The 14,454-nt window shown below is 45.7% G+C and overlaps 1 protein-coding gene across 1 annotated transcript; it reads right to left on the bottom strand.

Annotated features, from left to right (window-relative positions):
- Positions 1-4,819: 4,819 nt before the first annotated feature.
- Positions 4,820-13,529, bottom strand: mpdu1b (mannose-P-dolichol utilization defect 1b). The gene is made up of 7 exons (XM_075451761.1): positions 13,381-13,529; positions 8,502-8,567; positions 6,901-7,033; positions 6,679-6,764; positions 6,262-6,380; positions 6,015-6,125; positions 4,820-5,798 (listed from the first exon to the last, which is right to left on the bottom strand). The coding sequence occupies exons 1-7, from the start codon at positions 13,505-13,507 to the stop codon at positions 5,670-5,672; spliced, it is 771 nt and encodes a 256-aa protein (XP_075307876.1). The 5' UTR covers positions 13,508-13,529; the 3' UTR covers positions 4,820-5,669.
- Between the last annotated feature and the right edge of the window lie 925 nt (positions 13,530-14,454).

The following is a 14,454-nucleotide window of genomic DNA, read 5'->3' as shown; positions in this document are numbered from 1 at the left end:
TTGCTTGTGTTTTTTGCATTATGAATGGTTGTCAATCTATGTTTAACAACTGCATCATGATTAGCAACTACATCAAGAATTTCCTTGAAGTTGCCTTTGTTCTTAGATTCCTCAGACTCGTCATGTCCTCTCTGTGCTATATTTTGTCTAGCTGTAAGCAAGAGTACTTCACCAATTGTTTTAACATATTGCCTATTTTCTTTTACTTGTTTAGAGTGCTCCTTATTAAAGGCGGGGAAGGGGATCTTTTTCTGGAACATTTTTTTACATATTGCTTGAAATACTCTTCACACCCCCATTGCAACCAATTAATTAAAAGTTTTGACACAAATATGAAAAGTTTTAGTGGCCTCTAGAACGTACAATCTAGGAAAAACAGTATCCAATCATTGTGAACGGACCGTTCACAATGATTGGATACTGATGCCGTCTATCAAACTGCAATCTGCTCCTCCCTCCCCCTCCTTCCCCCTGCTCCGTGAACGTCCAGAAGCTTGGCAGGAAGCTAAACTAGAGCCAGCTTGGCTAGCACCTAGCATTATTAAACATATAGTTATCATATACTAAATACTAAATACGGCAACGATCGATGCTTGCTGTCAGAACAGCGCTCGTGCACCTTCGTGCTTGTGCGCGTTCATGTACTCTAGAGGCGTGCCTTCGGGGGAAAAGTGAAGAAAAGGGTTGGGACTTTTTACCTGTGTATTTTCAAAATGCAGCTTCGCTGGACTCAAAATCCAGGATCTCCTACCCTACCTTTAAGAGCATCTGGCAGAGTTGCATTACTTCTGACTGCTATCTGGTGATCTCTCCACGCAATCATTGGGCGGGTGGGACGGTGATGTGCACCTTGTGGTGGCGCGGGGTGACTGGCGGGTTGTACTTGGCCTAGACCGGTGGGTGGGCTCGGATGTGGGTCCCTGGCTGGTGCTGGCTCATGTGTTGTGTCATGGGCGGCCTGGGGTTGCCGGCGTGGACCAGGTGGCTTTGCGGGCTCCCTGTTCTCCTGCCCTGCTGGTCACGCCATCGGGGAGATGTCGGCCTTGGTGGTTGGGTGTGCCAAAGAGAATTGTAGAAGGAGCTGTGGAGGGGTCGCATCCTCTTTCGGGTCTGGGGCCGCTGGGGTTTTGGTTGGTCTGGTGGCGGCGGTGGGGCTGGGCTTGGTAGTGGCTGTCCCGGGGCTGAGGTCGCAGGGATGGTGACAAGGGTTTGTTTATGTGTTTGAGGGGACGTGGTGGGGGCTGTTGACCCCGGGTGCAGGCCTCCTGCCGGGGGTGCTTGGCGGGGGAGTTGACCCTGTCCTGGTATTTGGTGGGGGGTTCGGCGTGGTTGCGTGGCTCGGTGGTGCCGGCTTGGTTGCAGTTCCATATGGGGCTGGGGTGGTATCGTGCGGGGCTGTTGCCTTGCTGTTGCGGCTTGTTGTGTGGTGGGGGGTGGGATGCGGCGGGGCGCCTGGGGTGGGGGCGTTGCGCTGGGCTCGCACTGATGGGGTGTGTTCTGACTGGCTCTTCGGACCTGGGGCCCTCCTGCGGGGGCGGCCACCTGCGGGTGGGGGATCTGTGGCGTCTGTGTCCGGGGGTGCGTGTTCGATATTTGTGCGCTGGTTGGGGGTAGCCCCTTAGGGGGACCTCGGGTCTTGCGGGGGCGGGGGGGTCTGTGGGGTGGGATTGGGGCTCGCTGGGAGGTTGGGCTTCTTCGCCCTGGGGCTGCTTTGGCTGGCTGGCTTGTCGGGACTGGGTGGACTCTTCCTGGCCTGTCTCTGGATGGGGTCGTCCGGGTGGCATCTGGCTCTCGTCTTGGCTCATGGGCTATTATGCCCCTACGACGGAGGGTTGGGCTATCTGCTCTTCTCCACCCCAGAGAGAAGGGGACCATATCCTGGGTCCAGGGATAGGCTGCCCCTTTGGGGGACGTCACCTGGACCTGGGAGTATAGAGTGTGCATGGGGGTGTGAGTAGGTGTGTTATGTCCTTTTTCTGTCTGTATTTATGTTGGACGAGTGGATGTGAGTTTCTGTATGTGAGTTTGTGGGTGGGAATGTGTGATTGTGTTTGTGTATGGCTGTTTATCTGTCAGGTTGGGTTCTGGGCTGCCACCTCTCCTGGATCATCTTGGGCCCCTCATTAAAATGTGGGGCCTGTTTCCCCCCGTCACACCCCCCACCAGTGGTTGGTGCCTCTGTCCGCCGGTGCGTGGGTGGCTCTGGTTTGGGGCTGGGTGCTGGGGTATGTGCCGGCTTGCCCTGGTGGCTGCTTGCTGGGGCCTGGGTGCCTGGGCTCGGTCGGGCCCCGGCTGGGGGGTGGTGCGCCCTCGGGTCTCTCTGTCCATGGCCGGATCTGCTCTGGCGTAGCGGGTTGCCGGCGGGGCCTGTGGGCTCGTCGCTGCGGCCCCCTGGGGCTTCTGCATCATGGCTGCCGGGGGTCGCCTGGGACTTGCCTCTGCTGCCCTCTTGGGTGGGGTCCGGTTGTTCCTGCGAGGGGCCCCCGGGTCTCCGGGCATGGGGGACCGCTGGGTGTCTGTGCCTCCGCTCTTCCTCGTGCCGTCCTCATGTCCTGGGGGGGTGGATCTGGGTCCCCACTCACTACCAAATATTCTTAAGGAGAAACCTTATAGATACATATAGATACACATACACACAGATATCTAGATTCAGGTGTCTGTCAGATACACCTTCAGTTGGGCTGCGGTGGTCACTAAATACCCTCTTACATTACCTGGCTTTGTGTACTTTCCATTGAAGTTATAATTATCATTATATACTGCATATACTTTTTGTTGTTGTGGATTCTTTGTTTTGTTTTCTCTTTCCGCAGGTCCCAAGGCAGATTTCAAGGGTGTTGACTTGTTTTATGTCTATGGTTTTTTTCTTTTCTTTCTCTCCTCCACTTTTATCTCCTCTTTTTTCTCTTCAAACTTTTTCCTCCATCTCTCTTTTCCCCTTTCTCTTTTTTTTATTTCTTCTTTGTGTCCATTACATTCAAAATAAACCCAAAGCAATTTCTAATACAGTTTTATATACCAAGGGGAACATCATGGCGAAAGCCAAAATGCTCTGCTTGTGAAAGCAAATCTGTTGGGCCTTACCTTGACATTCAGATGATAATTCTGAGTGCCACACAGCCGGACAGGACACGTTAAAAAAAAAAAAAAAAAAGCTAATACAGCCTCTAAATAAGGCATTATGTGTCTTTATTTCACCAATACTTTAAGACCAATGAATGAATGAACGCGTAGTATTGCACTGTTAGCTCAGAGCTGCCATGTTGTTGTTACTGGGGGCTTATCAGAGGCTTTCTACACACGCATCTACTGGGATGATGTCATCGACGCCCGCCGCTGCAGCACAGCTCATTCCCTCCGTGCTCTGTGACGGTCGGCTATATTCACACAAACAATCCTACTGCTAATCTTGGAAATACGTAATAACGAACCATGTTACCAGCAGCGTTAGCAAATTCCGCGTAAAGATGCTGTGGCGGCGGCTCGTGTCGATGCCCCGTACACTCCTGTTACATGGATATACGCGGATCTCGAGTGATTGCGAAGGACGCCAACTTTCACCAAACTGTTATCGATGAGTAGATGAACGTATTTTATGCCAGAAATAAGGTCCAGGTTTAAAAAACCGAACTTCCCCTTTAAAGGGGAACTCCGGGGCATTTGAAGCGCATTTCCATTGCTAGAGGTTGTCAAATACTGACAGTAGGACACAGACAGGTGCAAATCTGCGCTCCCTGTGTGGAGATCGCTCTGTTCGCGCAGCCTGTCATGCGAGGCTAATACGTGGTGGCTAGGGGCAAGCGCTAACCCTTCCACGTAAAACAACAACTTGCACACTGCAGAAACGTCACACCACTTTATAAACCATCCGACAATAAAGTCACAAGCCTTACCATCAAAACCATATGCATGGTTCTCACATTACTGGCATGGGGACGTTACCAAACAACTTTATAAACAGCATGTAACTCACCGGCTGGTTGTAGGCTCGCGCATGTGAAAGCCCAAAAGAGTCGATGGACGATACTCCCATATACAAAACAATTATCTTCTCTAGAAAAACTGCGTTCAAGTATTTAAAACATTACAACAATATTACTGGGCATGTATTGTTGTAATGTTTTAAATACTTGATGCATAAATGATGTTTTGGTGAGGTAATAAGCCACCTAAAATCCCCCAATGTGTATAGTTCTAGCAGCAGGCAGTTTAACTTAACATGCCAGGAAGGACAGTTTTTCAATACTGAGGCTGTGAGCTGGGATGATTGGCAGCATTGGCCCATATGATGCAAACACAGAACTGTGGAGCTCCTATACAGAACAATTGACTATTTTGTACATGCAAACGGTTTAGGAAGAGAGAAGCTTGAGCAAACGTTTTAAAGTGTAATGTAACCCAAGACATTTAAGACATTCTTACCCAATCACTGCAGTGGTGTTTAGTTGTGGACAGTGCTATGTGCTGATAAGACGCATTGCTTCAATTTTTGTAACCTCGTTTGTGTTCTGTTGGACTTCTTGCTCCTCAGGGACTATTAAATATTTCATTTCTCATTTCTATAGATCTTTGCTGTTTTGACACATTTTCACTTTTCTAGTGGTGTGTCTGTCTACACAACTTGCCAATTCCAATGACCTTATTTTCTTTTTTTTTTTTTTTAATTTCCCAGTTTAGAAGACATTCAGACGTGTACTAGGATATGCACACTGTATTGTTGTCTAAGAATGTAGATTCAGTCAGCAATGTATACGTGTGTGTGAAAAGGTGCATGCGTGTTTTTGTGCATATATCTGGTTTCTTGATTCAGACCCAGGCATTCAAAGCATTTCTTTTTTTAAATGATTTTTTGGGGCTTTTTATGCCTTTATTATATAGGACAGTGAAGAGAGACAGGAAGCAGGGGGCAGAGAGAGGGGGAATAACACGCAGCACAGGGCCGTCCGATGTGCGATTCGAACCGGGGCCAGCTGCACGAGGACTGTAGCCTCTGTACCCGGGGCGCCTGCTGTACCCGGTGCTCCTGCTGTACCCACTACGCCACAGACCGCCCCACATTCAAAGCATTTCACATAATACCCATGAGCAGTTCAAGGGCTGACTGCTGCTTCAAGCTTATTTAAATACACTATTCACTTCTTCTTTTGTGTCCCATCCCTTATCATCCTGGAATTTGGACTGATGAAGGAAAAAATAGCATACGGCTTGTGCACAATACAACGAGAATAATATAAAGGGCTCTGAATCCTTTTTATTCAATGCCACCCTCAATACAGACCACAAAATAGACCTCACACTTAGCAAATAATAGCAAAGGGGAAATTATGTTCATGTCAAATAAAAGACAAACAAATTCTATCAATATTTTTGATGAAATAATCCAAATTATTGGCAGGGTTGACTATAATAAGGACTACAGCCTCAGAGGAATGTAAAAAACAGTAGTACAGCTTCACTCACAGTTCCACACCATCAAAAATACCCGCTGGTAGGAATAATCTGCATGGCATGTCTCTGCTTTCAAGTGTCATTTCAGCATTTAAAGTCCAACTCTTCCTATTGGCTCCAATTGTTCATATCATTTTTAAAGAAAACTCATGAGAATGTCTAAAATTGGATGTAGAAATAAAGCAATGATTTACAGCTGAGGTTTAATGGCATCCCTTTGCCTATTCCATCTTCTTTTTGGTCTTGTATTCTGGACAGCTGTTCCAGTAGTAAAGAACTTGCAGGGTGATGATGCCGTTGCAAGCGGATGATATCACGTAAGTAAGGGCCATCAGCGAGTCCCCAGTTTCCTGTAAGAACACAGCTTAGCTCGAAACAATGTACTAATGTGGAAAATATGCACAAATGGATGGAATGGGTTGCTGTTTAATCTTTTCCCTGACAGAAATATGGAAAGTGACTGTCACATCGATTCAAGATAGCATTACGCTCTATGCTCTGTGGCGGAGTGCATTCTCTGCTTGAACTGTGCACGTTGCATTTTCATGCACATCCAGTCCTTTTACCTGTAGAGAGGTGAAGATGCGGGCAAGAGATCCAGCAAACAACAGGAAAACAGAGACTGCAGAGAGCTGGCCGGTGTGGCCGTTGTGGAAGTTAGTGGCTGCCTGGATCAGCTGAAACAACCAAGCAGGGCGTTTCATTTACTGTAACCATAGTAACGCACTGAAAGTCATGCCATCAAAGATGATTTTATGAATAGAAACACTGTATCCATAAAAAACATGGGACATTTGTTTTGTGTTTGCCTACTCTGCCAACGATGATGGCCGGCATGTTGGAGGCCTGCATGGAGATGACCACCGACATGGGAATGATGGGGGACAGGAGGAGGACCAGCAGGCTGAAATATACAACCACAAACACAAGACCTGGCAGAGGGGAAACAAAATGATCTTTAGGGTAAAATAGGATTTATAGGGAACTAGATTCTTGGATGTTTTGGCAAAATTTTATTTCACAATGTAAACTTTCACATGGACAGGCTTAAATCAGATCAGACTCTTCTATATATTCAAGGTGAAACACATTTTCTTATGTAGATTTTTCACTATTATAGTTATTATAAACCACGTAAGCCAAAGTAAGCCTTTTACCAGAGGGTGTAAAGTGTGCTTTGTCAGAAGTCTCCACTACCAACACTCACAGTGAGTTAGCATCCAGTCTTACCTCGGCTGATGCTTCCTCCATATTGCTGAATGAGGAAGCCAATGGTGACCGTCTGCAGCATGAGGAACAGAGCCTCGCCCCAGGCACTGAGGCAACATTCAGCATGTTACTCACAATACAAAACAAAACTTTATGGAACATGCATACACAGAATTACAGTGATTAAATAGCAGACTTGCAGAAATCAGACAGCCGTATGAGTTGATTTGCATATGGTACAACCTGAAGGGGAATTTGTTGGCGATACTGTAGACCATTGTTCCAGTGATGGCCAGCAGCTCCAGCAGCACAGATTTGAAGCTCAGTCCCTCAGCACTTTTTGCTCTCATCAGCTTTAAAATCTGAGGCAACTTCACTATGAACAAAGTGGAAGCAGACTAGATGTGAAGAGCACAGATACAGAGCCCGTCCTATTTTCTGAGCCCCCCTCAGTGATTCTAAACCAAGCAATTCAGACGTGATTTCAAAGCCACATTCGTACATTTCAGTCTCACCATGTAGAAATCACAACACTTAAATGGTGTTAATATCAAGCTGATCAATCTTAAAGGGATAGTTCGCCTCTTTTGACATGAAGCTGTATGACATCCCATATCAGCAACATCATTTATGAACATCTTCTTACCCCCTGCTGCGTCCTGTGAGCAGAGTTCCAGCTGAGTTTTGGTGTTGATGAAGGTAGTCCGGCTAGTTGGCTGGGGTTTAAAAAATAAAGCCTTTTGCTTCTCAAAACAATATGCGTTCAAAAGAGTAATACATTTGCATCACAAAATCGTAGAGATATATATATGCATATATATAATACACACACATATATATATATATATATATATGTATATATATGTATATGATATATGATATATATATGTATATATATATCTATCTCAGAGGGCAGGGCAGAGTTCACTTCAGTTATCAGGCCCCTCTCTGTGGAACCAGCTGCCAGTTTGGCTTCAGGAAGCAGACACCCTCTCTACCTTTAAGACCAGGCTTAAAACTTTCCTTTTTGATAAAGCTTATAGTTAGGGATGGCTCAGGTGGTCCTGAAACATCCCATAGTTAAGCTGCTATAGGCCCAGACTGCTGGGGGGCCTCATCTGTCACACCTTTCCTCACTTTACTCTCTTTATGTATGTGTGATATTATTGTGGTCATTAACTCGTGTTTCCCTGTTCCAACAGGTATCCTTTGAATGGTGTTACAGTGTTTGTTGTCCCCTCTTTTCTGTCTTCTCAAACCCCAGCTGGTGGAGGCGGATGGCCGCCCTTCCTGGTTCTGGTTCTGCCAGAGGTTTCTTCCTGTTCAAAGGAGGTCGTTTCTCTCCACAGTCGCCTCAGGCACGCTCAGGACGGGAGATTGGACTGAAGACAAGTTTCAGTGCAATCTGTTGGTTTCCTTAGCTAGGAAATGTTTTTTTTTTATTTGCTCTATATGAACGAATTTGACTCATTTTGAATTTAATTAATTGGATTTGAATTGGAATGTATCTTTGAATTTCTGTGGTAGTGACATGCAGCCTCAAAGCCTGTCAGCAGTCTCCATAAGCACCTACACAGATAGTACATATATTAGCTGTTGTTTAAATGAATTAATAATAATAATTCATTCATAATAAAGCATAATTTGGCACCCCTGGTGAAGTCTCAGCTTGTTAAAAGCTGCTGCTCTTTACCATAAACATGATTAAATGAGGAAAACAAACTTTAATGCTCGTTTAATTTGTTCTTGACTACACTTAGAAAATATTGTTATTATTAAATGATGTTATAAAATGTGTTATGAATGAAATGTTAGAAAGTGTGTAAGAAAGAGAAGTTATTTACCCATCACCGATCCCAGTATGATGCCAATCCCCAGGGCTTTGCTCACTACAATCTTCAGACATGGCACTAGGGCAAAATACAAAATGAAACAATTACCTGGTTGTCAAATATAAAAACACATGCACACAACAAATAAGGCAGAAACATGAAGCTAACAATTTGCTTGCAAGGTGGTGTCCCCATGCCCAGCGGATTCTGTGGACAACATATAGTCATTACAATGCAAACACACCTATCATGTTCTGTCATCATGGTGGGTCAAGAGTTAGCAGAGCTCCAGACTGTTAGCATTAGGTCACATTCCTTAAGAACATAAGAGTCAAAAAGCCCACACACACACACACACCTTTTTTTTGGACCTTCATATTTTCTAAGCTTTTTTCTGTGAGAGCACTTATTGTTGGAAATCTTTTCTACACCAGCTTTGGATGCAGTCATGCTGGAGTGATTTCTGTTGTTAATTCTGACACTTTTATTACAACTGTAAAATGGCGTAACCAACATAACAGGAAAGCTGTTTGCATGTGGGAGCACTTAACTGAGATTTCCAAAGCCCAAGTAATGGCTGGAATAAGACCCCAAATCCAGATGAGTTGAAAAGGAGATGTTGAGATGCAGAGCAGGTACAAAACGGACAGAAAGGAAGTTAAAGATTTTCTTCCCTGGGGTGTGAGATCACTGGTGGATAAAACGGACACATTGGAGCCAGGAAAAGGATGCACCAGGAATATCAGGAAGGTAAAATGCATTTTTTTAACCGAGGCATGGTGTTAGGGATAAGTGGAACACCTCTGCAGTTGGCTTTCAGAGAGTATAGGCAGCAGGACACCGCAGACAGAGAGGCTGATCTGTTGGCTGGAAGTTCCTGTCCATGTTGTCCACTAAGAGTTTCCCTGAGTTACCAGCACACTCAGCAGCTAAGCTGCGTAAAGCAACTAAAGCAACACTCCAATCCATTTATGGCCATCTCTTAAGATTTCCATCTAAAACAACAACATAAACAAAAACAATAACATTTTACTGTCCAGAACAGAAATGAAGGCCACCTTCCCTCTGTAGCTGGGTTCAGACCTAAGCTAGTTAAAATGGGAAACAATAACATACAGCAACTCCACAAGGATGTGTTTCAAGTCCCATTCTGTACACACACATGACTGTGCTACCTCCCTAAATAATACCTGCATTGTTCAGTTTGCAGACGTATACCAAAGTCATTGGACTGTTTACTGGGGAGATGAGTCAGTAATATCAGATCAATAATCTCTCCTTCAACATCAATAAAACTAAAAAGATGATAATTGACACATGAAAGAGGTCAGCAATCACCAAATATATAGGCTGCGGTGGAGAGAGCTGCCATGGCAGAGTCTGTAAGTCCTAAGAAGGCGGAAGAAGTTCATCATACCAAGATCAATCCAGCAAGTTACACGGGGAAACAGTCAAGCACATCCTCAACACTTCCTCACACAGCAAAAGATGGCAAGAAACGCAGTAAGAGCAGCTCCAAAACTCACTGGGACAGCACTGCGTGCACTGGAGAACATCTGTCATAAGAGTTCTTTGGAGGGCCCATAACATCACAAAAGACCCCACTAATCCCCAACATAATCTGTTCACGTTGCTACCACCTGGGAGACATTATAAGAGCATAGCAGCTAGAACATCAAGACTGAGAGACAGCGTCTTTCTCCGAGCCATCAGAATGGAGAATCGGGAAGACTGGAAGCAACGATGGAAGGCTCGTCTGAGGACGACCTAGAGAGAGAGAGATCAGGCACAACCAGAAAGCAATGCTCCAATCCTAATGTATATATACACTCTGTGACTCTGCCGGCCTCTCTGTGACTCTTCTGGCCTCTCTGTGACTCTTCTGGCCTCTCTGTGACTCTTCCGGCCTCTCTGTGACTCTTCTGGCCTCTCTGTGACTCTTCCGGCCTCTCTGTGACTCTGCCGGCCTCTCTGTGATTCTGCCGGCCTCTCTGTGACTCTGCCGGCCTCTCTGTGACTCTGCCGGCCTCTCTGTGATTCTTCCGGCCTCTCTGTGACTCTTCTGGCCTCTCTGTGACTCTTCCGGCCTCTCTGTGACTCTGCCGGCCTCTCTGTGATTCTGCCGGCCTCTCTGTGACTCTTCTGGCCTCTCTGTGACTCTTCCGGCCTCTCTGTGACTCTTCCGGCCTCTCTGTGACTCTTCCGGCCTCTCTGTGACTCTGCCGGCCTCTCTGTGATTCTGCCGGCCTCTCTGTGACTCTTCTGGCCTCTCTGTGACTCTTCCGGCCTCTCTGTGACTCTTCTGGCCTCTCTGTGACTCTTCCGGCCTCTCTGTGACTCTGCCGGCCTCTCTGTGATTCTGCCGGCCTCTCTGTGACTCTGCCGGCCTCTCTGTGACTCTGCCGGCCTCTCTGTGATTCTGCCGGCAGTAAAAAGAACTGAAAGCTGTGTAAAAGAACTGAACCCCTGAACAGTTGGACATGTGCATTCAAAGGTTTACAGAAGGTCACATAAGTTCACCTGGAAAGGTTAGAATGCATTTCAGGTTCCTTCTGAAAATTCACCCGGAATCTGAATATTTCGGGTGAATTTCTAGCCCCTTTCACACTGAGGAATAACCCGCGTTTAATCAGCGAATTTAGCGTGTCCGCTGTTGCGTTCACACTGCCGACCCGGGCTGCCGCGTCAACTCGACTCGCCTTTCGACCCGCGTCGGACCCTAGTCTTTTTGCCGAGCCGAGTTTGGTGTGAACGCAATCGACGCGGGTCGGACGTGGGCGTGGCGTGAGGAGTTTAAAAGACAGAATGGACAGCTGATTCAGAACAACAGCGACAGGTGAGGACAAGTTTTACTCTGTTTTAGCCTACATCAAGTTCGAGACATTTTTTAATATGGCCAACTGGTGAGACAAGGAGGTCCGCGAGCTCCTCAGCCCCCGAGCAGAGGATGTTATTTACCGCCACATTTCGGGGACTATAGTGCTCTTGTATTCTCCGCATATGTTCTTCGGCGGCATCCCACGTTGTAACCATCCACACCCCGTAAAATAACATCTCCATGAACTGCATATACAATTGCAAAAACGAGTCCTCAAGGTGTATTTAACCCTACCTCCGACGCATGGCTTGTGCCTACGTCATTGTACACGCCCAGCATTTTATGTGTTTCGTGTGACGCTCTGCCACTAGGCCACGCCCCCTGAACTCGGCTTCAGGCGACACGGGTCACCAACACGCCAAGCGTTCACATTGCTCGACGCGGGTCGAAGGTGCAATTTGGACTCGCTAAGGTAGCGGGTCTCAGTGTGAAAGGGGCTAATGACTACCCGATGAACAGAGCACAGTTTGTGAGACTGAAGGGTCTGAGAAGGTGGTCCGCAGCACAGGAGCACCACAGGGGACTGTACTCTCACTGTTTCTCTTATCTCTGTCCTCTCATCTCCTGAAACACTGTGATGACTCAGCAGTTATTTGGTGTCAGTGATGGACAACAGGCTGAGTAAATGGAACTGCTCGCTCACTTTGTGGCTGAGCCATTGGTGTGGGAACAATCCCCTCATCTTGAACACAAACTAAACTAATTAAATACTTATGGATTTTAGGAGTCTGCATGTTCTCCCCGTGTATGCGTGGGTTCTCTCCGGGTACTCCGGCTTCCTCCCACTGTCCAAAAACATGCGTGTTAGGTTCATTGGTGTCTCTAAAATTGTCCTTAGGAGTGTGTGTGTGTGGTTGTTTGTCTCTGTGTGGCCCTGTGATGGACTGGCGGCCTGTCCAGGGTGTACCCCGCCTCTCGCCCATTGACCGCTGGGACAGGCTCCAGCCCCCCCGCGACCCGACCGACGGATTCAGCGGGTATAGAAAATGGATGGATGGATGTATGGATAGATTTTAGGAGGACCCGGAATAAGCAAAACGCAACACAGACTTTACTTCTATATGAGGGGGGAGGGTTAGGGTAACCCTAGAACTGTGCGACTTTATCTCTAAAGCATGTGACAGTGTTTGACAAATATTTACAGGAATTTAAATAGTATCAAGAAAGAATATTTTTGTCTAAACACTGCATTTTAAAAACTTGTTAGTCTGAGTTAAAAGCATGTTTTATCAGAGTGAGGGCAACAACAAAAGTGTTTGACCATATTGTCAATGTATGTGAAAATAAATAGAATTAGCATTCTGTTTGAATCTATGGAAAGCTTTAGATGTTGTCAGAGGCTGTAGACAAGCTGTTCTGGATGATATTTATCAGTCCAGCTTTAGAACTGTTCCAGCATTCCATTCTGATACTGCTGGCATTCACAGATGGAATAGTTCCTTTGGTGTGTGCAAGGAAGACACCAGTCTGCACACAACAACACACCCTGCTGCCCGAGTGGTTAAAAAGTTGCATGTGAAGTTGTGGGGAAACTTGTTCAACTCAGAGGAAACTTCATAGATGCTGTGTTCTTCTAAACATAAATCCACTCATGATGGGACTGTCTTAACGCGATGTGATATGAATTCTTCTGAATATCCCTTTAACTAACAAATCGAGAGCTCACTTTAGCTAAGAAAAGTCTCGTGCTGTGGACTGAGGTGCAAAATCAGTGCTGGTTTTAGTTTTCAAACTTCAATAAAAATAAGTATACAACCCCAATATGATACAAAAGCAATGGAAACTCCAAGTCATCTCCTCTCTCATTTCTCCTTCAACATAGAAAATCAAAAAGCTTTATAAAGTCCAGTGTGTGTCTGAGGAATGAGGTGGGAGCTGTAATCCCTTACCCTAACCCTAACCGGGTTATATCAATGTAACGATCAGCAGACAAGCTTCTGACAACCCCCTGATAGCCCCTCCATACATCACAGGGTACATTCCGAGCCTTATTACAATTAGTGAGACCCTTACCGTCCAAGAAGTTCAAATTGAGAAAAAACTCATCGTAGCATGATTCTGGCATAAAATATGCTACTAACAGTCCTTTGAAATGATCCATATACGAAGAACCATTTATCGCCTCTGTTGTGTCCGCCATTGAAGATGACGTTGCCTTTGAGAGTGTTACTGAAATACGGTCCCCCTCCCACTTCCTCCACTGCGTGATAAGAAGAAGGTTCCTGGGAGCCAACAGGTAGCGGATTGTCTGTTTTTCATAAACAAAAAAGAACATCGTTCAAAAAGTTAAACAAATACTTGTAAGAATGTAACAATGTAAGCCAGGGATTCAAATGAAGAATAGTATTGTTGTGGAGAAATTAGAGTCGAATCCCGCGTTGGTCAGCCGTCCATTGGGGAGTTTATTGAACAAACCGTCACAGCAAATGTGCATACAGAATGTACAAAATGTCCGACGAGCTCATCTAGTGACACCCTTTTATACCGTTTTATCATAACAAGTGTACGTGGCCCTCTCTGGAGGCGCCTAGCTTTCGCAGTTTATCATAAACACGCTCCTTCTAACTATCAACAATATTCTGAACCAGTCAACAAGGCCCAGGATGTAACTAGGCCAGAAGTCATGAACATGTCATGACATCCTTCTCCCACATAGTCCCCCCTGAAATCACTTATCAGTGATTTAATAAAGAAATAATCTAAAATAAAAGAAAATCATCCCACATAGTTAATTAAGAATTAATTACCATAATAAACACTAAATTATTCTAATAATTCTACAATATCAATCAACGGGACCATTTTGAATACATGAAAAGGAATATATATATGTGTCTACTCGAATCATATTCAATGATTAACTTAAATTACACGATATTGATTTCAACAACACTACAAGTTTTACATTGCCATCACACTTGTCCACTGTTCGCAGTGCATAGGTGCGAAAAACCCACCGGCTGTTACTTTCGTAACTCATGTTCTTATCTTGGGAAAATTCACCTACGGCCCCCCCCACTGGCGACCGACCATTTTACCAAGGTCGCACTCCGAACAGTTGACTGACACAATTGGCAATGCACATAT

This window comes from Odontesthes bonariensis, chromosome 19, assembly GCF_027942865.1.
Source record: "Odontesthes bonariensis isolate fOdoBon6 chromosome 19, fOdoBon6.hap1, whole genome shotgun sequence".
In the NCBI taxonomy this organism is placed as follows: domain Eukaryota; kingdom Metazoa; phylum Chordata; class Actinopteri; order Atheriniformes; family Atherinopsidae; genus Odontesthes; species Odontesthes bonariensis.
Note: the sequence above shows the minus strand (reverse complement) of the source record. Positions and strands in the feature narration are given on the sequence as shown.

What these genes read in the sequence shown, in the direction of transcription:
- mpdu1b (XM_075451761.1), bottom strand. Translation starts at nt 13,507, where the DNA reads ATGGCGGACACAACAGAGGCGATAAATGGTTCTTCGTATATGGATCAT. An exon ending in CATACTGGGATCGGTGATGG is followed by an intron (nt 7,034 to 8,501) that starts GTAAATAACTTC and finishes CTTTGTTCATAG; the next exon opens with TGAAGTTGCCTCAGATTTTA. An exon ending in GCATCTTCACCTCTCTACAG is followed by an intron (nt 5,799 to 6,014) that starts GTAAAAGGACTG and finishes GTGTTCTTACAG; the next exon opens with GAAACTGGGGACTCGCTGAT.